Raw genomic sequence first — 27,066 nt, forward strand, 5'->3', positions numbered from 1 at the left:
CATTTATGTTTCTCTCATTTTGTTACCGCATTTTTGTTTCTCTCGTTTGTTCCCGCATTTATGTTTCTCTCATTTTGTTACCGCATTTTTGTTTCCCTCGTTTTATTCTCGTATTTTTGTTTCCATCATTTGTTCCCATTCATTTTTGCCTATTCACAACGAGGACCGAAGATGAAACCATTAAGACTTTCCTCGCCCTTCTCCGGCATTTCTGTTTCTAAATTGCTCGTTGATTTTTTCACTTAAAAGTTATTTTTTGTGCCTCTTTGTATTTCAACGCATAGGCTTTTTTAATTGTTTAACTATTTAATTTGTTTGTCAGCAATATTTCGTACGTATTCACGTACATTTTTTCCAAACATTTTGCATGTTGTGTTGGCCCCACAGCCTGGGTCTGCGGTGGTGGCCCGGGCCGCCATGCTGCTGGAGGTGGCCCACCTGGTGCACCGCTGCAACAGGGGCCAGTGGCCCACATGGATGCGCCTCCCCACGGTCCCGAGGCCGGCCATGGCCCGTGGCCCGCGCAGGGCGGGCCATCTTCTTCAACGGGACGCTGCGGCCAAGTTCCACGCCTGGGCTGAGGTGAATAACTCGTTCATACTCACGCTTCTATGCGACATCTTGAACTATAATCTTGTTTAAACTATTTATTGATCACTCTTGAAATTTTATTATAGTGATTGATTTATTATTATTATTTAAATTTATTATTATTTACGAAATTTTTTATTATTTTTATTTTATTATAGTTTTATTATAGTTGTTTTATTATTTTTGAAATTTATTATTAGTTTTATTTTAGTTGTTTTATTATAGTTATTGATTTATTATTATTTGAATTATGATTATTATTTTGGAAATTTATTAGTACTTTTATTTTATTATAAGACTGACATAAAACCTAAACAGGACCTATCATTATATCGAAAAACAGGACTCCGATCTTGTCTAGTTTTATTATAGTTGTAAGTTTACTTCATATATACTGTATTGAAATTTATTAAAAAAACTTTTTAAATCCTAAGTTGATGTGCAATAGAGGACGCGACAGAGCGATGACGCTGCAAATTTTTGATCAATATTTATAGAATTAACAAGCGTATACACTGTTAGAAAAATGACCGTTAACGGTATTACCGGCGTTTCAGTGGCCGGTCGGCACGTGAAAAGAAACACCGTGTTACCGTTTTTATTCTAATTTAACACTATAAATCCGTAAAACATCTGATAAAAACGGCGAAACAGTTTATTTTCACGGGGCGACCGGCCACTAGAATGCCAGTGGGACCGTTTTTTCACCGTTTTTTCTAACAGTGTATTACATAATATCTTTTTCAATTGCAGTGCAGGAGAATTTCATTATAAAATTCCATTTAAGGAGCTTTCATTTGATGTTGTACTGACGTAAAATAATGAAATGTCTAGCACGCTTTCTGTACCTACTGAGAAATCGTAAATTGCGAAAAAACTGAACTGAATTCATAATAAATTTGTCAACAAAATTGTTGTTTGTTTTAGCAGGTTCCTGTGAATCATTGTCCCCGGTTTCGGAAAGTTTTTAATTAATGTGCAAATAATGCATAGAAATTTGCTGTAAAACAGGAATTTACTTGCGTTTTTGCTTTCGCTTTTCAAAATAAACTTTTGAAGAATTTCACGCATCAGTTTTCATGACCTACCGCTGGGGTCATTCAAAGAGTTGTCGCATTTGAAAGAAACTTATTACCTAAAATGTGAAAAAAACTTATTACCTAAAATTAATAAAAAATATTACCTAAAATTAAAAAAAAATATTACCTAAAAAAAGCAGGCCATAGTCCTGACACTCGCCAACTGCTTCCCTTCACTCAGAAAATTAAATGGCCATTTTGTCCAATTATTTACACTTTCTGCAGATAGCAATGATGTGCTTTTTTGCCAGGCTAAACTGGGTCAGGGTAACCCACACAAGGAAAAAACATGTTCATCACTATTTGGACAATGTCTCAATCATTTCTTTAAGTGATTATAGAAATATACGTCCAGGATTACTCGTTTAATAAACGTATCTTATTTTTTGTGTTTAATCTTACGTTGCCTTCCCGCCCCCCCCCCCACTCTGGACTGCGCTCAGGTGCTGTCCATAATATATAATATATAATATATATTATGGACGCTGTCCATAATGTATAGGCCCTGGGGGCGCGGCTGGAGGAGCTGGTGGGCGCTGGCCCGACGCCCGAGGAGCTCGTAGCGCCCGTCACCGACGCCGACGCCCGACGTGCGCTGCGTCAGGCTGACGAGGAGGAAGACTTCCTCGACGAAGGTGAACTGTCGGCAATAAATATGTATATGTAATATATTCGTAATTATTAAAAGTACATTATTTATAATGAATTTAATTTATTTATGTTAAAGCCATGCTAATACGTACATGTAATATATTCGTAGTTATTAATAATACATTATTTATAATAAATTTAATTTATTTATGTTAAAGCCATGTTAATACGTACATGTAATATATTCCTAATTATTAATAATACATTATTAATAATAAATTTAGGTTATTTATATTAAAGCCATTCTGATACGTCACTGTAATATATTCGTTATTATTAATAATACAGAATTAATAATAAATTTAATTTATTAATAGATTGAGTTATTAATAATAGTATATTATTAATAATACAGAATGAAAGATAGAGTTTATTATAGCGATGATTGCATGCTAATAAGTCTATGTAATAAATTTGTAGTTATTAATAATACATTAATAGTTAATAATTTAATTTATTATTAATACATTGAATTATTTTTAATAATAAATTATTAATGATACGTAATAATAAGATAGAGTTTAGTATAGCGAAGATTACAGCGAATAAAGGAAAAAATATAACTCAGTACTCACTGCAGTGAGTGACAGAGAGCGCATTTTCTCGTCGACGAAAACGTGAAATCACGGACGGACAGACAGACGGACAATGAGGCTGGGATTTTATTGTATTTATTGTGACATCTAAACATGAGGCTGGGATTTTATTGTATTTATTGTGACATCTAAACATGAGGCAGGGATTTTATTGTATTTATTGTCACAGCAAAACATGAAGCAGCGTTTATTCATTCGAGTTTATTATGAAATCAAAATACGAGTAATCGTTGTCCTTAATGTCCTACATCCCTTGCTGCCCTTATAATAAATTTTCTAAACTTCCTACCGTTAAAAGTGCAATTTACTTGCGTGTAAGTGCTTGTTTTTCTATTTGATTTCACTTCATATAAAATTATTCGAAGTTCAAGAATGTTCATGAGTTCTTTTATCGATATCTAATGTACATCATTTCCATGCAGTAATTTTTATAACTCAATAAGATAAAGAGAACATTTAATTTCATTACTATAACTATCCATATTGTTTAAGATTCCCGTCCCTCTTTGTATGATTAATAGGTTAGTATCTCTCCGCCCGATCTACACTAGGTTGATGTTTGTACAAGTCTACCCTTGCTTGTGTGAAAAAAAAACGTATTACCTTCGTGCTTGTTCCCCCATAAACGTTTGCTGTGTTTGTTATTTTGTGTTGGCTGTAGACTTTGTGCGTCTGCTTAATTTATATTCTAATCGTGTAAAACAACCTTCGCTGTTTCTTAACTAGCATTGGTCGCTCGCCGCTAGTTAAGAAACAGTGCTTCTTAACTAGCATTGGTTATTGCATTGGTCGCTTGCCGAACATTTTGTGTCTCTTGTGCTGCATTGATCTTTTGATTTTCCCCTCAATATTTATTGTTACGTTCTACAAAAGTCAAGTGCAACTTGCTGAAAATCTGCAATGTGAAACTAAAATGTTTATTGTTCATGAATCTGTCCACAAGCGCGTCCATGATAAAGTTTCCCTCTGAACAGTAAAACTATTGTAAATAATATAATTAAATAACTCAGATCAGTCGAAAAGAATTTTCAACTGAGCTGAATGTCTCTTGTTTTAAGGCTTGATGTTTAGTAGCATATGCAAGCTTACCACCTCGCTATAAAAGCTCGTTTACTCCTGCCCTCTGAATAGCCCTCGTCTCCCCTGCCCTCTGAATAGCCCTCGTCTCCCCTGCCCTCTGAATAGCCCTCACCTCCTCTGCCCTCTTGATTGTCCTCATGTCAGTGCTGCTATGCATGTTTTCAAACTCTTTCCTCACTTTGCATGTACAAGCATTCTGTTACCTCGTTCTTTTCACTTATACCACGTATTGGCAAAATCTGATTATGAAATTGGAATTGGGAAAATTGTTATTTGATTGAAATTGGCAAAATATTTTTGGTAGAATCGTGGGTTCAGTTTTTATCAATTGAGATCTCAAAAATTGGCTACGGATAAAGTGACTTATCTCGACACTGTAATGCTGAAAATTTGCGTCTTGTGGGAGCTTGATCGATGTTCTATGCAGCTTACGGAATGCATGTACATTGTAAATTGTACACTGCACAGAGTTAGATATTATATATACGATTGTTTTACTACTTTTGATGGAAATTCACCACACGGCGGCACCAAATTCATGTCCTAAACTGTGTCTCTCCGCGTGATGTTCATGTGTCGATGTCTGCCAGCGCAGGATACGTGCCTGATGTTCTTATAATTGTTTAAGACACTTGAGTGTTTCAAATTAATTAAAAAGCATAGTTAAAGCACTTATGATTGTCGAGCGTCATACCGTCACTCCAGCAACTTATTTTACATAACTCGTAGTGCGCGCTAAGCATGTCGTCGCTAATTTGAAGGCAAACGCTAGGAATACGCGTCTGAATTCTCCTAATGAGTCGCATCCAATACTTCTCAGCTGAGAAACGTGTAAATGAGCCGATAACTTGTATGCACGGTGCCACGATGCTTCCATGCTTCGTTCTTGATCAAAATTCTCCACTATTTTGAACATGGCTTAGCGTGTGCCAGACCTGACATTGTACCGACAATAATTTCCCCTAGACGAAACATATCACAGTTTCTGAACAAGGCGGATAAGGTGATATCAAAACTCGTGCCATGCGCTATTTTTATTTTATCAAGAACGTGAGAAGCTTGAAAGTTTGCTTTAAGGCCATGAATGCATGGTTTCGGTCTGTTTAAATGTGCGCTTATTAAGACGCGCTGTAGAACTGCGGGTATCGCAGTACTTTATTGTAAAGGGTATTACTAGGTTGTACTAAAGTACTCTAAGGTACTTTATTACAACCGCTGCTCAGATGTCTTCATTGATTTGAATTGCTTGTTGCCGAGCATCAAACTTTAAGCATTAACCGTTCAAGACGGTTACCTTCATGTATTCCCTCAATAAGTTAGTTTAGTTTCATCATATTTGAACCCTTCAACAAGCGCGATCGTTTAACAGTCAGCATTTAACTATCACAGTTTATCAGTTACATAACTTCATGGTCGGTTTTGAACAGTGGGCATTTATCAGCCTGTATTGATCAAATATCAGAGCTAAAAAATATAGTCATCGTTTGTGAAATTATATAGTCATCGTTTGTGAAGTGATGAATTCAGCTTCTGTTTGTTAGGTTGGATTTACGTTTTGTACAAAAAGTCTACGGCATACAGTCAGAATGTTTCAGTATCTTCCTGATATTTCTGGGTATCTTCCTGAGTATCTTCCGAGAACCCAATGCGCTCCGGTGCCCGAGCCCGCGACTGTTGAGCGAGATAACAATATGATTATTGGCGAGTATTGTGCGCTATTTTCTTTTAATTACGCACATGAAATTCATGTCTTGACCCATTAATGCCGAGAATTATTTTCTGAATTTTTCTTTGGTTTCCTGTATACTATTATCACTTTTGAAGGTAATAAATGAAAAATGTGTTCAAATATTCATTTTTCGTTGTATGTGAACAATTCTAGCGTGGTCCCATCAGGAACCGGGCTAAATATTTCATGATGCAAATGACTAGAAACATTATTACACGTAAAATCATATACATCATTAAAAGTACTCGCTTTAGCGATAAAATTCTGCATCTGACTCGTAAATAATATATTTTTAGAACTAATTAATCATCTTTTTCCGCTATGATATCAAGCCGTCCTGCCTGACACCTGGTTCTTATTATCTTTGAATGTTAACTGAACAGGGAGTAGTCGGCACAGCAGAACAAACTTTGCCAGAACATATGTACAAGATGTGTATCAAACCTACGCATCCACGTGTATATTTATTTGGTCATTCAATTTTATCATGAATCTATTTTTCCCGCTGGTTCCAAATGGAACCGCTCGGCATTAATGGGTTAAACTGTTTATGATCTTTTCCTGATGTTTCTAAACACGTACTTTCGCTATCTAAACACCACTAAATCCCCTGTGTTTTCTGTGTTATACAAGCCATGGAATTACTAGGCTTGGTTTGTCGAATTCCATCTCGTTTGAGGCACATACTGATATGAATTAATGTTCTAATTTTATGTTTTAAATCCCAAACTCATGCGCTAAACTCATGTGTTTCATGTCTTGTTCCGTGGAATTTAAAGGGAAGGTTGTTCGTGTGTGCTAAAATTGGGAACGGTTTTATGATGCCTGCTAAATTTTGTTCGTATTATATAAAGCGTAAGATAACGTAACAAACGTTCTTTGCATACTGACGTTCATCTAAGTTTTTTTAAATAACGGCTCTTACTTTAATCTGATTATGAAACTAGTTATTTTACTCGTAAATCGTATAAAACCATATTTTTTAATTTAAATTTTTCTTATTTTAGTTAAACTGGCGATACTTTATACAAATGGTTAGTCTCAACACGCGTTTATTACCAAATGAATTAGTATCGCTTAAAATAAGTTTCATATCACTTGTCCTTAAATTAGCGACACCGATGTTTTAATTATGAGCGAGGCTTCTCTTGCAGGACAATCATTCTAGAAATACTTATAAAGTTAAATAGTTTAAAGAAAGGCAATATTGAGTGCACGTTCTTTGGGATAATATAGGAAGTGCAAAGTGCACGGACTATCCCTTGTAATTCAGTACAATTAGCAATAACTCAATTAATGTTGCAAAATATAATCAATTCATGAATGATCAGTTATTATTATTAATTAATTTAATTAATTAAATTAAATTACCTGGAAACAGAAATGAGGCTGAGGACCAAGATAGTATCAAAAACTGAATGGGATTAAGATATGCTTTACAGAACAAACCGTTTCACCAAAGCAGACCAAGGAGATATATTTTTGCTCAATTAAATAGCTGCAGAATCGAAGTAGCTGATTGTACACTGAAGCTGAAATTTTCATAGACGTAAATCAACGAGCCACTCAAATTCAATTTATCTGCGATAAAAATAAACTCTGGAGTGGTACTAAAAATACTGAAGCAACCAGGCCCTATCCCAAATTGAAGGCGGGAAAGAAAAAAAAACCTTAACCGTCAAGCAGCGACACACAAAAAGACAAAAAACAAAAATTAATGAGTCACTCAAAATCAATTTATCTACGTTAAAAATAAACTCTGGAGTGGTACTAAAAATACTAAAATAACCAGGCCCATAGAGTAAGTAAAAGGCGGGAAACATTAACACCTTAACCGTCAAGCAGCGACACTCTATGCACTAAGTGGCTCAAAGAAGTGATCTTGAGGCTAGCCGCAGCCTCCTACGTTCTCGTTGTCGTTAGGCTGGCCTCCGCAGTCCGGCGGTTTGGGGGTCCGAGAAAACACAGGCAGGCGGTGCTCGATAGCGCTGTCCGCGTCCGGTCTTCCGCACGCGTCCGCACAGTCTCTGCACAGCATCGCGGATGCGCATACACGTAAGGCTCGCTATGTCATATCAATTCAATGTCAATTCATATCAACTGCCGCATTGGAAATTATTCTGCTTATTATCTTTGAGGTTCTTCTCGTTTCTGATCACACTCTTCAACACTCTGACTTGGATCGGGGGATGATCTGCAGGCCTTAAGTATTCTAGCTCATTTACGTTAAAATTATTCTTCATTCTTATCTACACTCTTCCTTTACACTGCTCTACATTTATTCCTTCTATATATATTCATTATATTTATTCATTCTATATATCATTTATTCATTCTATATTCTATAATCTATATCAAACTAAAGGCAAAACTACTGACTTACTGGCTGTCTTTAATCATGCACGTTGTCTCGACCATGTTTGGATAATAGCTGCTAAGCAATATGATTACAGAATTTAGAAATATGTGAAGATAAATCAAATTCAGCTCATCGTAAATTGACAAATTTGAATGAGGTTTTGCATTAAAATTCCTTGAAACCTACCAGAACGAATTGTAATTTATGGAAACAAAAATTTATTTGATGATGGATAATTTTGTTCTATCCCTATGGCCTTGAGTGATTCATATACACAAGGCGCTACTTTTTTATCATAAGCTAAGAAAAATATTAGTCTAGCTTTTCTTCAATGTAGATAACCGAGTTCTTCTAGAGCTAAATTGAAAAGACGCTACTGTTATATTTATTAAAATTCCTTGATAACCATAAGAGATTATTTATTAACAACTTCTTTATTTGATCGGTACATAGATGGTATCTAAATCAGCATCGACGTAGATCGTCTTCCTATCAAAACGATCTTCCTTCCTAACGAAGAAATGTCTTCGTTAGTTTTATACTCTTGTGATAACCGTCCGAGAAAAACTTTTCAATCTCAAACCAAACCAATTTTTTGGAACGCACAAAAATTATTAAATGATTCAAACATGTTGAATTGGGTGCTTATGCCACTGGTCTGCAATATTTAATAGTGTATACAGCATATATATTGACAAACCTTTTGCATTATTATTTCATCGTTTGTGAGGTATGATGAGGGACTGGTGTTTCGTAGTCCATATAGAAACTACACGTTGGACTTCTTTAAATTATGGTAATTAAAATAGAAAATAATTCAAACAAGGTTTTTTTTCGGGCCATTTCCAAGATTATTCGATGAATTTGAGACATGATAAATTCTTGATTGTTATTTAGGCGCAAATGAACTATCATAATAGAATAAAAACTTTACAACAAAGTTCACGAAAAGATTAAATTTATCAACAGATGTAAATATTTTGTTTAACTATTTGTTCTTACCATCGAAATAGTATTTATTAAGTAATGCCACTTCTTGTCTTAAAAGTTACGTTTGAATTCGAGTAGGACAAAATATTTATTTGTGTTAAGCAACCCAAGACTCAAACAGTGCATTTTATTCGCATGCTCACTGACTTTTCCAGTGATCTTTTTGTCCTCATTGGTGAAGCAGAGAATTTTCCTTTACATTGTCTTGCCTAATTAAATCTCGTGCAGCTATCCTTGATATTTTATTCTCAGAAAATTGCAAAGATCGCAGTTCTTTTGCCGCGCTGAGACAACCGGTTACTCGGAGCCCTTGTAATCTTTCCACTTATCTGGTTCTTGCGATACACAAAATACAAATATTGCAATCTACATGCATGTAGAAATCTACATGCATTTAGAAATCTACATGCATGTAGAAATCTACATGCATGTAGAAATCTACATGCATTTAGAAATCTACATGCATATAGAAATCTACATGCATTTCTAGTGTCGTAATATTTGGTGAAAACGCGCGATATTGACCGATTGTGCCGTGAACAACTTGAAAAAAACTGACACTCAACATAGTGATGATGATAGTCTACAACTATTGAAATTTTACGATTATGAGAAAATATTATTAAATGAGAAAATTTTAATTATTTGTTATAAAACCAATCACCTCAACCTCAAACTTGCCTTGGCGCGGCAAAAGATATCGTTTGTAAAAATAATTTGTACATTTGCTAACGTATTATATAGTCCTGCCATCGTGTCATCCTGTAGAATTGTGGCCCTGATTTTACCTTTTATTTCAAATGCATTGATTGTTCCCGAAGATTCTACATTTTACTACGTTTCTCGACGTCGTTTTCAGACCCCAAATAACCCCAATATTCCATAGCGTTCATTATTGTTGGTATATCTCGGTCATGTTATACATTAGAGTTGAAGCTTTTTCCTACAGTTTTCTTACTGTCATTTATAACTCCGATATGTATATTTCATTCTCATTTTCCTATGCAGGTATTGAAATCATATCATAGCCTTTGAGTATTTTCATAACCAGCTCTTTGATCTGGTCTATTTTTATTGATTAAACACATGTTTTAATTAACAAAGACGAGAAGCTAGAGAGAGGAATGCGGCTAAAAAATACATCTCTGTCAGAAACATCAATTGTTCAGATATCGATATAAAATTCTACATTTTGTTGGCGAGCAATTCATTGAATGCTAAGTTGCATCGTCTTACAAATTGTTCATCCTATTTTGATCACATTATTTCAGTTATATTGAATATATTAGCTTAAACATCTCAGATTTTTCCTGTGATGTAAAATGAGTTTCAGAAGTGATGAGCGGCAACCATACACTCTACATGCTGCATTCAAATCTACATCTTTTCAACATGTCGCCTACAATTATGTTTCCATTAAATTGTGGTATATCCTATAGTATATATTATGTAGTCTTTTGTCATATGTTCTGCATGTGACAGTCTCCTCAATGACTGATCAATGTCTCGTCTAATGATCGTCAGAGCTGATCTTCATAAACATCAAATGTATTTTTAATATGCTCGTTCCAATATAGATTTCAGACTTCACATATGATTACTCGAGTTTTACCTTGAAGTCACACAAATTAAATATTCTTTTTTAATCATCTTTGAAATCGCACTAATTTCACTAACAAATTTGAGCTCGATTACATATAGTGCTAACATTACTTGTGCCCTTAGCACTATCAATATTGGTGTGTGCTGTTAACTAGATGTATAGTGCTAAGATTACTAATGAGTAGATCCTCCCAAAGCATCAACTACTTAACTAATGTACTAAGAGAAATGAAATAAGTTAACATATGACGGCTGTACAGAAGGCTACACGTCAGAGCGCTCTAAGCACTACCAATACTAGTGTTTGCTATTAACTAGATGTATAGTGCTAAGATTACTAATGAGTAGATCCTCCCAAAGCATCAACTACTTAACTAATGTACTAAGGGAAATGAAATANTGAGTTTCAAATCATTAGCGTTTTTTACTCGTTTATTTTTTATATTACATATTTTCATAGTAAAATCTACCAAATTCAAAACCACATCTAAATTTTTACTAATAATTAATATTTACTCTGCCTAAGTAACGTGAGTTTCAAATCATTAGCGTTTTTTACTCGTTTTAAAATTGAATTATTTGGAGTGGCACTGAGAAAAATGGTATTCGGTTACACAGGACTCTCAAGTACAAACAGCTCGACACGGTGTTGCTCGGGAAAGATAATACTGATCTTTCATAATCCCAAACTCTGTAATCCGTTTCTCATTCATAATTTTCAATCTGAAACAGGTTTTAACAATTCAGGCCTGTAGAATCCCATGTATTCTAAAACTTCCAGAAAACGTAAACTTTGTCTTATCAAAAATTCACACTCGCTAAATTTAAAAATCACGCTTTTTTTTAATCCCGTCCCCATCCCTGTCTTTTAATGTCTCATTGACTATCGTTAAAGTACCAATAAAAATAATATTTAATTTCCAAGATAATTTCCCGACACGATAATTATCATAGATGAATACCTGATCAACCCTACGTCCCTACAGTGCTAGGCTTAGAATAAACAAACACAGAAACTTAAAAAGTAATCGAACTTTCACAAATATATATAAAAGATTATCTAAAAGCAAATCTTGTAAAAGATTATCTAAAAGCACATCTTGTTGAGCTGCTGTCATTTAATAAAATTTATTCTTAACGTAATATTTGTAAAATATAAATGGTTTGCAGAGCACTCACTGTTGGGAGGACGAGAGGCGACGAGCAGGAGGCCAGGCGGCCGTACGCGCGGCCAACCTCTACGGCAAGAAGTCCTCCAGAGATCCTAACTCTTCCTTCAAGCGCCGCTCCTTCAAACTCAAGAGGAAGGCAAAGGAACCTGACACTGACTGTGAGTTGATGAAGGTCAGGTGTCCTGAGGCTGAGTTGATGAAGTTGATGAAGGCAGGTGTCCAGAGGCAGATGTTGATGAAGGCAGGTGTCCTGAGGCTGATGAAGGCAGGTGTCCAGAGGCAGATGTTGATGAAGTTGATGAAGGCAGGTGTCCTGAGGCTGACTGTGAGTTGATCTACACTGAACACGGCAGCTGTCGGGAAGGTCAAGTGTGCAAGGAATTGTGCTATTCATGCACAGACCACACATTCTGACACGTGGTGTATGTTGAAAATGTGTGGGGGGAAAATTTACGAAAACGACAAATTCGTGACGTCTTTGACCGTGTAGTATGACGCTAGTCAGGCACTCATTATCCAGTTACTTCAGAGGCAAGTGCGTAACAGTTTATAAATTAATATTTGAATTGGTATCGAATTTCATGAAAATTTTTGTCGAAGAAATGCAGGAAACTCCTACTCGATCCGTTAATGCACTATAATTTCCCCCTCAGTTTTTTACAAAACTCTTAAAAACATAGCAGTGGAGAAACCAATTCTCCAAGGTTTTATATATTTTCCTAAAATAATTGGCGGATAATTTCTTACCAATTAATAAAGAAATTGTATTTTTTGTTCGTTGGTAATCTAGTTGCTGTTTGTTGCCGAATTCTTGTTGGTTAACGTACAAAATCCTACCGGCGGCTGAACATTTTCTCTCCTGCAGCGACGAAAAATTTTTTCGCCTACTGGTAGAAAATCTCTTTAATACCAGTAGACGAAAAATCCCCAGCCCTCTGTAGACAATCAGTCTCCTGCCAATATCCATCCGCCGAGTTAATAAATAATTTTCGCATGGCAGCTATGAAGCGGTCAGACAGCATCCGGTCGCGTCGGAAGGTGTCGGCGGTGTCGGAGAGGTCCGACACGTCGGAGCAGGAGATAGGGGATGGGTCGGGGGGAGAGGAGTCCCCGGGACCTCTGAGCACCGACGACCTGCCGGACAGTCCCCTTCAGGTACGACTTGCCCTGGGGCCGTGCTATCCGAACTTATTTAAGCACATGTAGCGGCTTAGCGGCCTAAATACACGAAGCGACCGATTTATAGCCTGTGATTGGTATTTTTAGATTGAAAAGCCATCATTATTCTTAATGCCATTATTTTGTTAGTATTTACAAAGGCTTTGGAGGACTGTTTCTTTTTTTGGGAGTATGATTGTCTAAAAATTGTCTTATTTCATTTTAAGAAAGATTCATAACCTTTTTTTGATGAGAGCAACATCTCAAACAACAGATAGGGAGTATATTTTCCACTATATCATTCATTTCAACTGTTTAGTGGAAGATATATGTTATATGCCCACAGAGCACATTATAGCATTCAGACCTGTGCTGCTTGCAAGCATATGTTCAGTCTTAAAATGCCTAGCAAATTACGGACCAGGCAATAAGTCCAGCAGCTATCTCAATCAATCGTCAGTTATGGAAAGATCGGGTTCCAAAGGCCGGATCCCTTGTGAATCAAGTCACGAAAAGTTCATGAATCGGCAACAGGCCATGGGCCTATCTCTTCAGTGCCGACACTTCTATTCTATTCTATTCTATTGTATTCTATTCTATTCTATTCTATTCTATTCTATTCTATTCTATTCCATGCCATTCTATTCCATGCCATTCCATTCTATTCTATTCTATTCTATGCTATTCTATTCTATTCTATTCTCTATGTCTGAGGCTGGACTGTTGTACAGGAGGGAGAGGAGCAGCGCCTGATGACGCACATGCCGTGGCTGAGGCCCGTGATCCGCCTGGCCTCTTCGTTCAACATGATCTGTCCTCACCAGGGCTTCTGCCACCCCTACTGCTACCGCCGCCACATGCGCGCCTCCAGGAGGCTCCTACACGCCGTCAGGAAGGTAACATTAATGAACACTTTTATTGTACTTATTATCATACATTTTTATTGTACATTTTCATGGTACACTTTCATTGTACTTATTATCATAAATTTTTATCGTACACTTTTATCATACACTTTTATGGTACACTTTTATAACATACTTCTATCACACACTTTTATCGTACATTTTTGTCGTATAGCGAATATATTACGATACATATCGTATGTATATCGTACAAGTATAATTCTTTTATGGACTCGTTTTAAATGTTGATTTACTTGCCTGCGTCACCTGAGCATTTGATCAAGAGATTATAAAATATTTTCCACGCCATAAAAAATTTTATCGTTGTAAAAAGTGACATCTTCTCATTACTTTGCCTCGTTGTTCTGCTTTTTACAACATTTCTCTTTAACTTCACTTCTTGTTGTTTGTTTGTTTGTTTTTCTCCTACAAATCTTACAAGTGGTATTTAACACACTTCTACCTCTCTAATCGATCTGAAATTGTGCACACATGCGCAAAGTTGGAGACAATTCATAAATAAATTGACAGAATGAATAATTTAAAAAATTTAAAATCAAATTTAAATACTAAAAAAATGAAAAATAAATTTTTCAAATCTTCAAAAATAAAATAATAAATTCATTGTAGATTAGTAACATCAGAGACACTGGCCTCTTTAGAAGTGTTGTTTGTAAAAACTCATTTTTAAACTCATATTATTAAATGCTCAGGTCAACGCATGTCAACTCAATCAACAAACTTGAATTGTTCTTGCTTGTATTATAATTGTAATGTGAATATATTAATTTTTCTGTCAGATGTACGGTGACGAACAAGAAACGATGAAGGGTGATGTGACCGTGAGCCGAGCATCAGGCCACCACGGTGGCAGGACGGGCCATCATCACGGCAAGAAGGACAAGAAGCACCGCAAGAGCCTCGAGCACGGCGGAGGACACGCCTCCCCCATCAAGAGGAAGGATAGCTTCCCCAGGAGGGATAAGTGCGGCCCCTTGCTGTTCATGTCCAGCCGTGTAGCTTTGTTTGAGGATTAGTTTGCATGAGGATTGTTTTGGATGAGGATTATATTGAATGAAAATTATATCGAATGATTATATTAAATGAGTATTATATGGGATGATTATTTTGAAAGTGGATTATTTTTATGAAGATTCTATTGGATGAGGATTATATTGAATTAGGATTATATTGAATGAATATTATATTGAATGAGGGTTATATTGAATGAATATTATATTGAATGAGGGTTATATTGAATGAATATTATATTGAATGAGGGTTATATTGAATGAATATTATATTGAATGAGGGTTATATTGAATGAATATTATATTGAATGAGGGTTATATTGAATGAATATTATATTGAATGAGGGTTATATTGAATGAANTTATAGCTTTACGTTTTGTCACGTTGCATTCGTATAGTTTTACGTTTTGTCACGTTGCATTCGTGTCGTCAGGATTGAGAAGCCTGCGGACCTGTCGGCGGTGCTGACGCGGCTGGGCCACCACCAAGGCTCGTCCATGCACCTCTCGAAGGACACGCTCGCTACTGACGGAGGCCACCACGTGGACGGCGGCCACGAGAAGAAGGACGGAGACGAGAAGCACCCGCCGCCTCCCGTCGTCAAGTATATCAAACAGCAGGTGGGTCAGGGACCTGAGCAGCAGGTGGGTCAGGGACCTGAGCAGCAGGTGGGTCAGGGACCCGAGCAGCAGGTGGGTCAGGGCCCTGAGCAGCAGGTGGGTCAGGGCCCTGAGCAGCAGGTGGGTCAGGGACCTGAGCAGCAAGTGAGTCAGGGACCTGAGCAGCAGGTGGGTCAGGGACCTGAGCAGCAGGTGGGTCAGGGACCTGAGCAGCAGGTGAGTCAGGGACCTGAGCAGCAGGTGGGTCAGGGCCCTGAGCAGCAGGTGGGTCAGGGACCTGAGGGCTGGTCACGGACACGTGACGGGCAGTGCAGGAATTTTCGGTAGGCAAAAAAACTAAAATTAATAATAAAAGTAAGTATTATTGATTTATTAAGTCTAGGAATAAATATAACCCGTGCATAAATGCAGAGCGATGAGCACAACAGAACGCAGGGTGCATAATTACTTCATGCGCATCATGCGCCAGCAGCAATAATGCGCACAGACCACCCTCACACACCCCTGCCATGCGCAGGTGTCTGGTCTGGTACACAGACCACCCTCACCCACCCCTGCCATGCGCAGGTGTGTGGTCTGGCACACAGACCACCCTCACACACCCCTGCCATGCGCAGGTGTGTGGTCTGGTACACCTGTCTCTTATACACATCTAGATGTGTATAAGAGACAGGTTATATATTGATTACAATATACAATTTAAATGTGTTAGCTAGCTTATACAGGGTGNTAAAAGTAAATTTAACTTTATTACCTTACATACAATACAACTTCTGCTTGGGTCCTCTACTAAATTTTGATCTTTTCTATTGTTTATGTTTTTATTGTGATATCTTTGTTATTGTAATACTTTAAAAGTAAGTTCAAAGTTATCTAGCCCATATATACCGCTTGTCCTTTGGTCCTTTCCTAAGTAAATGCGAGCATATTGATATTGATATATTGTTGATATTTTGATATATTTTTAATTGTTTATGTTTTTATTGTCATATCGTTGTTATTGTATAACTTTAAAAGTAAATTCAACCTTATTTAGACCATGCGCAACGCTTGTCGTTAGGTCCTCTAATATGCAAATGCGAGCAAAAAGATTACATTTTACTACGAAATTTGAGTAAATTTTTAATTTTTTATAGAATCCATACATTTTCTAAAATATACCAAAGTATGGAGTAAATAATGTAGCCGTTGAACAAGCTTCTTTCTGAATTTCTAATGCAAAAAAATACTTCGCAGTAAATATTTATCTGTTAACCGTGGGTTCAGTGGGTGGTTGGGTGCAGGTGGCAGCGTTCTTTCTGAACTTCGAACGCAAAAAAGTAATTCCCAACAAATATTTATCTGTTAACCCTGGGTTGAGTGGGTGGTTGGGTGCAGGTGGCGGCGACGGCGGGTGTGGTGTTCATCGTGGCGGGGGTGCGGGTGCCACAGTTCACGTCTGACGTCATCAGCAGGGAACTCACCCACTCTGATCCTTCAGTGCGTCTCAACGCCATCCTCAGGTACGCATGCTGCATCATTGACAACATCACTGACATCACTTGCATTAATGGCATCATATGCATCACCGACATCACAAGCATCACCGACATCACAAGCATCCCTGACATCACATGCATCACTGACATCACAAGCATCACTGACATCACATGCATCACTGACATCACATGCATCACATGCATCACTGACATCACATGCATCACTGACATCACAAGCATCACTGACATCACATGCATCACTGACATCACATGCATCACACACATCACAAGCATCACCGACATCACAAACATCACTGACATCACAAGCATCACTGACATCACATGCATCACTGACATCACATGCATCACCGACATCACAAGCATCACATGCATCACTGACATCACATGCATCACTGACATCACAAGCATCACATACATCACGCCCCTGTGCCGCAGGTTCCAGACCCTCTGGAGGTCGAGGCACCAGGCGTGGCCCCGCATGGAGGAGGGGGGACAGCTCACATTCAAGGTGCCCCCCCACGGCATCGAGTTCACCCTGCCCTCCCCCAAGGTGGGGGTTGAGTCCCTACACGTCGTTGACCCCCCGTGGATGCCGCTCATCAAGATGAATCTTGAGGAAGTCACGCTCAGCCAAATTCAACACTTCGGCAACTCCGCGCCTGAGGTGAACTGCTATTTTGATAGTCTAATTTCCTGTCGCGATCGCGATTTCAAAATTTGAAATCTTGACCTTTTTTCACCTGTTATATTTCTTAGCTAATATACGTTTTATTTTAGCCCCTTTAGTGGTACGTAGATTGTGCAAGTCGTTCCAGCCTTTGCCCACGTGAGACCCCAGCCTGTCTGGTATTGCGTGGCTCCCATGCCTTGAGAATTAGATTATTATTTTCAAAATTAAATTTGTTGGTGGACATCTGAGATTTTCGAAACGTTCAAACCTTACCTGCCATTTTCATGCAATGGGGTTCACTGTCTCAATCTTTATTTTAGTCTTAGTCATCGTTCGGCGTGTGTAAGCTGCCTTGTCTAAAGAAAATGTCATCTTTTATTTCTGATGCTAATCATCGATTCAATTAATTAACTGCTAAAGCTCCCCTCATTTTCTCGGTCAACACTGTTTCGTATTTATTTATAAATTTCACATTTTAAACCACGATAATCATCACCTGAACCAACTAAGAAGCTGTAGTTGTCTGTCATATCAGAAGACATTATTGAAATGTAGTTACATGCACTGGGACTACCTTAAAGATTGAAAGGTATATACATGTGCTGGGACTAATTTAAAGATTGAAAGGTATTTACATGTGCTGAGACTGCCTTAAAGATTGAAAGGTATTTACATGTGCTGGGACTAACACAGAGTTTAATTCTCATAGCGCATCAAATAAGCCGATAAGCGGTCAATTTCAAATAAATAAGCCGATAGCGCATCAAATAAGCAGTGCGGTCAATAACTGCGGTGCACATAAACGGAACATGCATTTCTATGTCACTTTGAAATATGTGTTACATCGCAAACAAGTTTGCATTTGAAACCATCGGAAACAAGATTGCATTATTGAAATTTTCGTAGGACAGATCTAGCATCAATTTAAATCGCATCTATGGGACTCACGCGCTGTGATTATATTTATTTTTATTTGTTCACTTTGGCATTTATCAAAACTTCTGGTTTTCTCCCTTGGCGTTTGGTTGGAAAAAGCCTAATTCTTTTTCTTATGTTATTCGAATGCAGCTCGACATTGTTTGCTCGTACAGAAGAGAAGGAAGGTGAGAAGGGCGAGAGCAAGGCTGCTGAAGGCACGAGTCTTCGTCCCTTGGTCGCCCCGCCCGTGACGATAGCGCAGCAGCTGTTTCCTTCGTCGCTGTGCTCCACCGTCCTGACCATCATCCACCTCCTCGACGACCCTGCGGTCACTCCTGACGGTGTCGCCGTCTACCAGGTCGCCCACCAGGTCATCTGGCTCTGCCTCGTAGAGGACTCGGCTCTTTTCCTGCGATTTTTCTTAGAGAAGCTGACGCGGGAGCGGCAGGATGTTATGGTTCGGTTGTTGCGTCGTCTGGTTCGCTTCATCACACATCTGCCCTCACAAGCGGCATTCGCCCTCTACAACTACATGGTGGGCTACGTCATGTTCTACGTACGCGCTCCCGGGGACACGTCACATCAACACATCGCTGCTGCCCACGCCATCCTCTGGAACGTGCGTTGCCTTATTTCTTTCTTTCATTGATATTACAGAACTTTTCCAGCCTCTCATTATTATTGAATGTTTTTTTTACTTTAGTTATAAATTGTAAGCGTAATTAAGGATTCTCGCATATTTCATTTTATTTTTTTATTCATAGTGTGTATTTTATTTCAACAGTTTCAGATAAATTTGGCTCTTTTGAATGCATACTTCTTATACAAAAAGACATTCTTTGCGCAGGTTCAAATTTGACGACTTTTCTGCTTTCCTAAGTTGAATATTTTTTAACGAGGATCGATAGCTTGTCTTCGCAATAACTAGCAATAATAATTATTTTATTTAAGTTTATTTTTTTCAGACAATTAAACGCACTAGGAACTTATAAATTATTTCCTGTGATCTTAAACTAGACCCCAACCCAAGAGAAATTCTACATAATTTAATTAAATGAGCTTACCTTGATGGTTGCAGGTGGTTGTGATCTTAAACTAGACCCCAACCCAAGAGAAATTCTACATAATTTAATTAAATAAGCTTACCTTGAAGGATGCAGGTGGTACCGAGCATGCAAGGCATCCTCTTCAACCTTTAATGAACTTGAGATGGTTGCAGGTGGTGCCGAGCATGCAAGGCATCCTCTTCAACCTTTAATGAACTTGCCTCGATGGTTGCAGGTGGTACCCAGCATGCAAGGCATCCTCTTCAACCTTTAATGAGCTTACCTTGATGGTTGCAGGTGGTGCCGAGCATGCAAGGCATCCTCTTCAAGGACCTGAAGCAGATCTTCCGTAAGGAACAGTGCGACTCCTTCCTTCTGCTCACCGCTAACGTCCCGTCAGCCAAGAAGATCATCGTCCACGGGCCCGGGGGCGCTGATGCTGGGGGTATACCATCGCAGTTCCCCATCCAGGAGGACACTCAGTTCTTCCAAATCCTGCAGGAAGCTCTAGACTTCTTCGGCATCCCTGAACAGGACCACAACTCCTACTTCCTCTTCGACCACAAGACAAGTACGTGAAGTCTTTATTCTCTGTTGATATTGCTTAAATAATACATCGTATATGAAAAATTATACTTGTAGTTCATTCATGAATATTTGCATGAAGAATTGCTATAAGAGCAAAATGAACATTCAAGACTGTTAATTTGTGTGAAATTATTTTAGTTTTCTTATTACTTTAATGCTGTAATGAGACATGATTTTAGGCGACGGACGATCTAATGCTGAAGAGCACACCAACGAAGAAATATGTTAGTGGTCTGATTAGGTTATGGAAATTTTAATGCGATTGAAGATTTGGTGTCATTGTTATATATAATTTTATTCTTGATCGGCGATTTGCTTTAATTCAGTCAGGTTGCGTCTGTAGCGTCTTAGGCTTTACTCGGAGTATTCGCGTATATAAGTTCTCGTATGACGTTCAAGAACAGACTAGATAAAGCTATGGAAAAATATATGTTCAGATTTGAAATGCCTAGCACCATATCGAACCCGGTGGAAGTCTAGTAGCTACTTCAAACTATCGCCAGTCATGAAAAGATTCGAGTTTAGATCTTCGAACAAGGCACGAAAAGGAAAAGATTCGGCAACAGGCCACATCTGGCCTACACTTCAGCGCCGACATCACTATGTTATGTTATGTATGAAATAGGTTACGGCAAAAATCGTCCAGACAGATGGTTGCTATGAAACACTGGTACATTTAATAGCAAATTGAAAATTCCAGTTCACATCTTACGTTAACAAAAATCTCCATTACAGGAAAAGGGTAATCCGGAGACAATAAAAGTCGAGAATCTATCAGTTTATATCCCTAAAATCTCCTAATCTACCAGAAACGTTGATCCGTTGCAGCTCCGTTGAGTAGTACGACTGTCGTAAACGATCGACCTTATCTCACGCGCACGTTTGCGGCCGTACCGCAGCCGCGTCACCGCTGTTCCTTCGTCTTCATAGCCGTAATTTACGATGTCTCACGGCCGGTCTGACCGTTATTATAACGACCGTATTTCTGAATAGTGGCGTATAGTCTTTTTTGTCGATGACATTACTCAAAGCTCATTGCCGTACTTCTGCTGTTGGTGATCGTGACTGTATCGCTACTGACGAAGACCGTAACGATGAGTATTATTGCGCAGTGCTCGACCTTGAATGTTCTGTTTGTTCGCGTTAAAAATGTTGAACGTCTTGTTGTGTGTCGCGTAGTCTCACGGCTAAGTACAACCGTAGCAATGAATGTTGACTGTACAAACATGTCGAGGTTATGACCGTTGCTCGTAGATTTCTAACGTTGTTACAGCGAAATCTTAGTAGTATGAATGTCTCGAAGTTCCGCGCGGCCGTTATTTCTGACCCCTACGGCCGGGGTCGTAACCTACGTCTGCAGAGCGAGCTGCAGACCGTACTGGCGTGACGGTCACCACAGTAGTACAACCTTTTGACACGAATTTTAGGGTCCATACATAGGCAGACGTGGCGCACACATAAGCCGGCCAAATGACGCTGCGACAGTTTCTAGTTCGACAAGGGTCAGCCTTTTGATGCCCTCGGCCATTCTGAACTATAAACAAACTCGCTCTCACGGTTTTCTACCCCAACTTTGTGCTCAAGTCTCATCCTGCCTATAATTGCTCAACATCGCTCGGCCATTCTTCACAACTCTACATACGCTATGTTTAATTTTAAAATATGAACAAAAGTCAGAATTACCTAGGTTTTATTCAGGTCGAAGTGATGTCCTCCACTCTGTACCTCCACTCTGTACCTCCACTGTGATGTCCTCCGCTCCTCTTAACCTCCACTCTGTACCTCCACTCTGTACCTCCACTCTGTACCTCCACTCTGTTGTCCTCCACTCTGTACCTCCACTGTGATGTCCTCCACTCTGTACCTGCCCTGTGATGTCCTGTAATGTAATGACCCCCACCCACCCCCCAGACCAGATGCACAACCCGCAGTCGTTCGTGCGGGACTTCTACTTCTTCAAGCGTGCGCAGTACCCTCAGCTGGTGATGGTGCACATGGAGCCTGGCGCTGCGCACGAGGCGCTGCAGATGCAGGCCTTCACGCACAAACTCATCGAGATCGGCAAGGTGCTCATGGCGTGGGCGGTCATGCGCCAAGATAAGGTCAGTTCTCTTCCGACACTTCAAACAAGTCTATGATGACATTTTTTAAAGCAAATACTATAGCTTGGGCGGTCATGCGCCAGGATAAGGTCAGTTCTCTTCCGACACTTCAAGTAAGTCTATAACGACATTTTTTAAAGCAAATACTATAGCTTAATTGGGCGGTCATGCGCCAGGATAAGGTCAGTTCTCTTCCGACACTTCAAGTAAGTCTATAATGACATTTTTTAAAGCAAATACTGTAGCTTAGGCGGTCATGCGTCAAGATAAGGTCAGTTCTCTTTCGACACTTCAAATTAGTCTATAATGACATTTTTTAAAGCAAATATTATAGCTTGGGCGGTCATGCGCCAAGATAAGGTCAGTTCTCTTCCGACACTTCAAACAAGTCTATGATGACATTTTTTAAAGCAAATACTATAGCTTGGGCGGTCATGCGCCAGGATAAGGTCAGTTCTCTTCCGACACTTCAAGTAAGTCTATAACGACATTTTTTAAAGCAAATACTATAGCTTAATTGGGCGGTCATGCGCCAGGATAAGGTCAGTTCTCTTCCGACACTTCAAGTAAGTCTATAATGACATTTTTTAAAGCAAATACTGTAGCTTAATTGGGCGGTCATGCGCCAAGATAAGGTCAGTTCTCTTTCGATGCTTTAAATAATTTCTGTTGTGACCAGTTTTGGAAGTGAATATTATAACTGCTATATAGAGAGATGGTTTCGTAATCTTACTTATTAAGTAAAGTTTGTTAAATGCGTCGGGCTTGGAGGTAAGTGCAATTTGTTTGTAAAAGCAATACTTGCAACATACCTATGAATATAACTGCAGTTTAAACTTAGATTATACTTATCACAAAAATCTCGACATTATTTTTAATAATGGAGATAATAAATATAGGCAAGAATTATTTTTCAGTATATGACAACCGATTGTTCGTCAATTACGGGCATGAGGCATCGTCGGATCTTTCTTCTGAGTATCTACCCTAACAAAATTTAGAGTCGCCCCAGCTTATGATAATCCAAATCAGAAGCTGCCGCGTCTGTAAATNTCTCTGACAGGTATCTTATGGACGCTGTCATCTCTGACAGGTATCTTATGGACGCTGTCATCTCTGACAGGTATCTTATGGACGCTGTCATCTCTGACAGGTATCTTATGGACGCTGTCATCTCTGACAAGTATCTTATGGACGCTGTCATCTCTGACAGATACCTGCTGGTGATGCCGACGCTGCTGCGCGTCTACAGCAACTACAGCAGCAACAAGATGGTCACGTCAGCCGTGGAGTTTGGAGTGAAGCAGCTCTACATCCTCCACCGCAAGCCCTTTGTGCTCCAGATGCTCGGCTCCGTGGCCTCCATACTGGACTCCGACGAGCACGCGACTTATGGCGATGCTAATAAGGTACGATATGGAAATGAACCCAAGTGATGTGAATACATTCTTAACCAATGAGTAAATGGGAACAGCCTATATTTAATGAATATTATGGGATACTGTGAAGGGAATTGTATTGTGCCGCTTCTTCTTAAAATTTGTAGATTTTCATCATATCTTCTGAAATTAAATTATTCTTACTTAAAATCACTGGGCTATGCATGAAAAGATTGTTTGCATTAGTTTTTATCGTACACTGCCAGCGTTTTTTATCTATGAAATTCTATCGTAGAATTCTATGAAAATTCAATCATAGAATTTTTCGATTCAATCATAGAATTTTTGGCTCCTCGGTGATCTTAAATTTAAAAAAATTTTTGTCCCGATCCTAGTAAATCCGGAAACTCTAGGATATTTTGAAATTTCCTGCTATAGGTACAACCTCGTCGCTTGTTCGACCTGCTGGTGTCGATGGAGCGTCTACACGAAGACCCTTTGTACATCCTGGACCTGGTGACACTCGACAAGCCCTTGAGGGCCCTGGACTTCTGCTATCACGACGAGTCGGACAACCTTCCCTTGCTGGAGACTCTGGACATGTGCGTTACGGTCGTGGCCTTCTCAGCGGACAGCAAGCGTGGCCACCAAATGTTGACCATCTTGGACGCGATCTTGAGCATGATCATGCAGCACATCAGGAAGGTCAAGTCCTCCAGCAGGGATGGTCGGCAGGAGCGGGAGATTATCCATCACATTGCCGTGTCCATCAAAACGATGATCATTAACTGTGAGCCCTTGGCTAAGAACTACACCGGGCCTCAACGGGCCACGGGGGAAGGGAAGGGGTCTAGCAGGGTTAACTATGGCAGGTCTTCCAGGGTGCACGGTCCACCCATCGAACCTGACGACGACAGCCACTCCCGCTACTACAGCGACTCCCGCCGCTACCAGAACTACGAGCGCGACGTCGAGGACTCGGAAGTGAGTCCTGAACAGGAGGTGGTAGTGAGTCCTGAGCAGGAGGTGGAAGTGAGTCCTGAACAGGAGGTGGTAGTGAGTCCTGCCTGTGAGTCTTGAGCTAAATATGCTATGTTAGTGATGCCTACAGGTATCTGAAGTACGTCACTATAGGCCTGGTTGACACGATCCATACCTGTAAATGACAGCGCTGAATGCATCTCTCATTGTTCTATGTACATCAATATGTGACAGATTCGGTCTTGTATTCGACGTCCTCATTCAATGCTCCAGTTTCTTTAATTACATTCAATTTTATTCGGAAGATTAGACGTTTATGAAAATAATTCTACAAGTATTTGTCCAATCCATAAAGTTATTTAGATATTTATTTAACATAAACAGCGTTCAGCCGAAGTTATGGAACCATAACAATCATTGAAACCTATTTCAATCATTGAAAATAAAAATCATTGAAATTTAACTTTCATTGGTTGAATGGAAACTTCTAACAGAATGAAACCCATCACGTTTCATTTAATTTGTCTTTGTATATAACAAAGATCTAGAGCCTTTCTTCGCATAGGGTTGTACAATATGTAAATTAGGGGAATTTTGTTTACATGTGGGTTTTCTACATAATTTTTTACACAAAGGGTGTTACACATGTTGCTCTACACAGGGGTATTACACATCTTATTCTACACAGAGGGTTCTATACAATAAAGTTTCAAGAATTTACTTACATGTTTAATAAAAATCCGATTCGTCCGATGTCGGCGCAGGCGCTGCGCGCGGAGTTCCGGCGTCCGCGCGACACGCTCTTGCACGTCGTCGCCGAGTTCCTGACGAAGGCGTCGACGCGCCTCGCTGAGATCAACCGCCGCGGCCACGACCCCGACCTGATCTTTACCCAGTTCTCTTCACCCAATTCTCTTCACCCAATTCTCTTTACCCAGTTCTCTTCACCCAATTCTCTTTACCCAGTTCTCTTCACCCAACTCTCTACACCCAATTTTATTCACTCAAATCTGTTCATTTCACCCAATTCTCATCACCCAAATCTCTTCTTTTCACCCAACTCTCTTCACCCAACTCTCTACACCCAATTTTATTCACTCAAATCTATTCATTTCACCCAATTCATTCACCCATATTTCTTGCCTTCACCCAAATCCCTCCCATGTACCCAGCGTCTGGCGGAGGTGGCGCACACGCTGCTGAAGGTGGCGCCGTACGACGCGTCGACGATGGGGTGCCGGGGGCTGGTGCGCTACATGAACGAGATCCTGCCGTATCCTGACTGGTGCAGGGAGGATCTCAGGCCCGCACTCATCAACATCCTGCGCAGGCTCGACAAAATGTTCAACAAGATCGCTAAAAATTCCTCAATCAAAGTGCGTATTGCGCATTAATTTATTCATAATTTTTAAGTTGGTATAGTGTAAGCATTTTGCGATTATGATGAGAATCTCATGGCGAAAATCACTAGATTTCGATAATCGGAGTGAATTTCAGCTTCATTTCATGTTTTAAATATATTGCATTGATTTTCGACGAAATTACTATATACTAGTGAGTTGTGGGGTTTTCATTTTTTTATAATTTGTAAAATTAGTTTTATAAGCATTTTGCATGTATTGTGAAAAACTTTTGTAAAAAATCGTAACAAATCGTCAATCAGAGGGTCCGTTTCTCATTAATTTTGTCATGAATCATTTTTTGTTTCACTTTGGGGCGTTTGGATTCCTGATGGCCCATGGACGACAGCCACCTGACGCTGTATCGATGATATTTTAAATAAATTACTACTGCATGGTCCGTTGAACATGTCAGTTGAACATGTCAGTTGAACATGTCAGTTAAACATGTCAGTTGAACATGTCAGTTGAACATGTCAGTTGAACATGTCAGTTGAACATGTCAGTTGAACATGTCAGTTGAACATGTCAGTTGAACATGTCAGTTGAACATGTCAGTTGAACATGTCAGTTGAACATGTCAGTTGAACATGTCAGTTGAACATGTCAGTTGAACATGTCAGTTGAACATGTCAGTTGAACATGTCAGTTGAACATGTCAGTTGAACATGTCAGTTGAACATGTCAGTTGAACATGTCAGTTGAACATGTCAGTTGAACATGTCAGTTGAACATGTCAGTTGAACATGTCAGTTGAACATGTCAGTTGAACATGTCAGTTGAACATGTCAGTTGAACATGTCAGTTGAACATGTCAGTTGAACATGTCAGTTGAACATGTCAGTTGAACATGTCAGTTGAACATGTCAGTTGAACATGTCAGTTGAACATGTCAGTTGAACATGTCAGTTGAACATGT

At 39.2% G+C, this 27,066-nt stretch overlaps 1 protein-coding gene across 1 annotated transcript in view; it reads left to right on the forward strand.

The window, feature by feature from the left end:
• Positions 1-322: 322 nt before the first annotated feature.
• LOC108682320 (protein unc-80 homolog) overlaps positions 323-27,066 on the forward strand; it is a gene marked incomplete at its 5' end in the record, with an annotated part of 54,045 nt that continues 27,301 nt past the window's right edge. Inside the window, 20 exons of the mRNA XM_047883901.1 lie at positions 323-582; positions 2,173-2,305; positions 7,650-7,781; positions 10,938-10,977; positions 11,263-11,323; positions 11,848-12,007; positions 12,850-13,004; positions 13,739-13,903; positions 14,713-14,897; positions 15,378-15,828; positions 16,942-17,066; positions 17,499-17,746; positions 18,825-19,270; positions 19,995-20,268; positions 22,197-22,387; positions 22,722-22,747; positions 23,451-23,796; positions 24,205-24,750; positions 25,512-25,642; positions 25,910-26,123. Of these exons, the coding sequence (XP_047739857.1) occupies positions 323-582; positions 2,173-2,305; positions 7,650-7,781; positions 10,938-10,977; positions 11,263-11,323; positions 11,848-12,007; positions 12,850-13,004; positions 13,739-13,903; positions 14,713-14,897; positions 15,378-15,828; positions 16,942-17,066; positions 17,499-17,746; positions 18,825-19,270; positions 19,995-20,268; positions 22,197-22,387; positions 22,722-22,747; positions 23,451-23,796; positions 24,205-24,750; positions 25,512-25,642; positions 25,910-26,123 (4,289 nt within the window). The remainder of the gene's footprint in view (positions 583-2,172; positions 2,306-7,649; positions 7,782-10,937; positions 10,978-11,262; positions 11,324-11,847; positions 12,008-12,849; positions 13,005-13,738; positions 13,904-14,712; positions 14,898-15,377; positions 15,829-16,941; positions 17,067-17,498; positions 17,747-18,824; positions 19,271-19,994; positions 20,269-22,196; positions 22,388-22,721; positions 22,748-23,450; positions 23,797-24,204; positions 24,751-25,511; positions 25,643-25,909; positions 26,124-27,066) is intronic.

This window comes from Hyalella azteca, unplaced genomic scaffold (genome assembly GCF_000764305.2).
Source record: "Hyalella azteca isolate HAZT.00-mixed unplaced genomic scaffold, Hazt_2.0.2 contig13959, whole genome shotgun sequence".
In the NCBI taxonomy this organism is placed as follows: Eukaryota; Metazoa; Arthropoda; class Malacostraca; order Amphipoda; family Hyalellidae; genus Hyalella; species Hyalella azteca.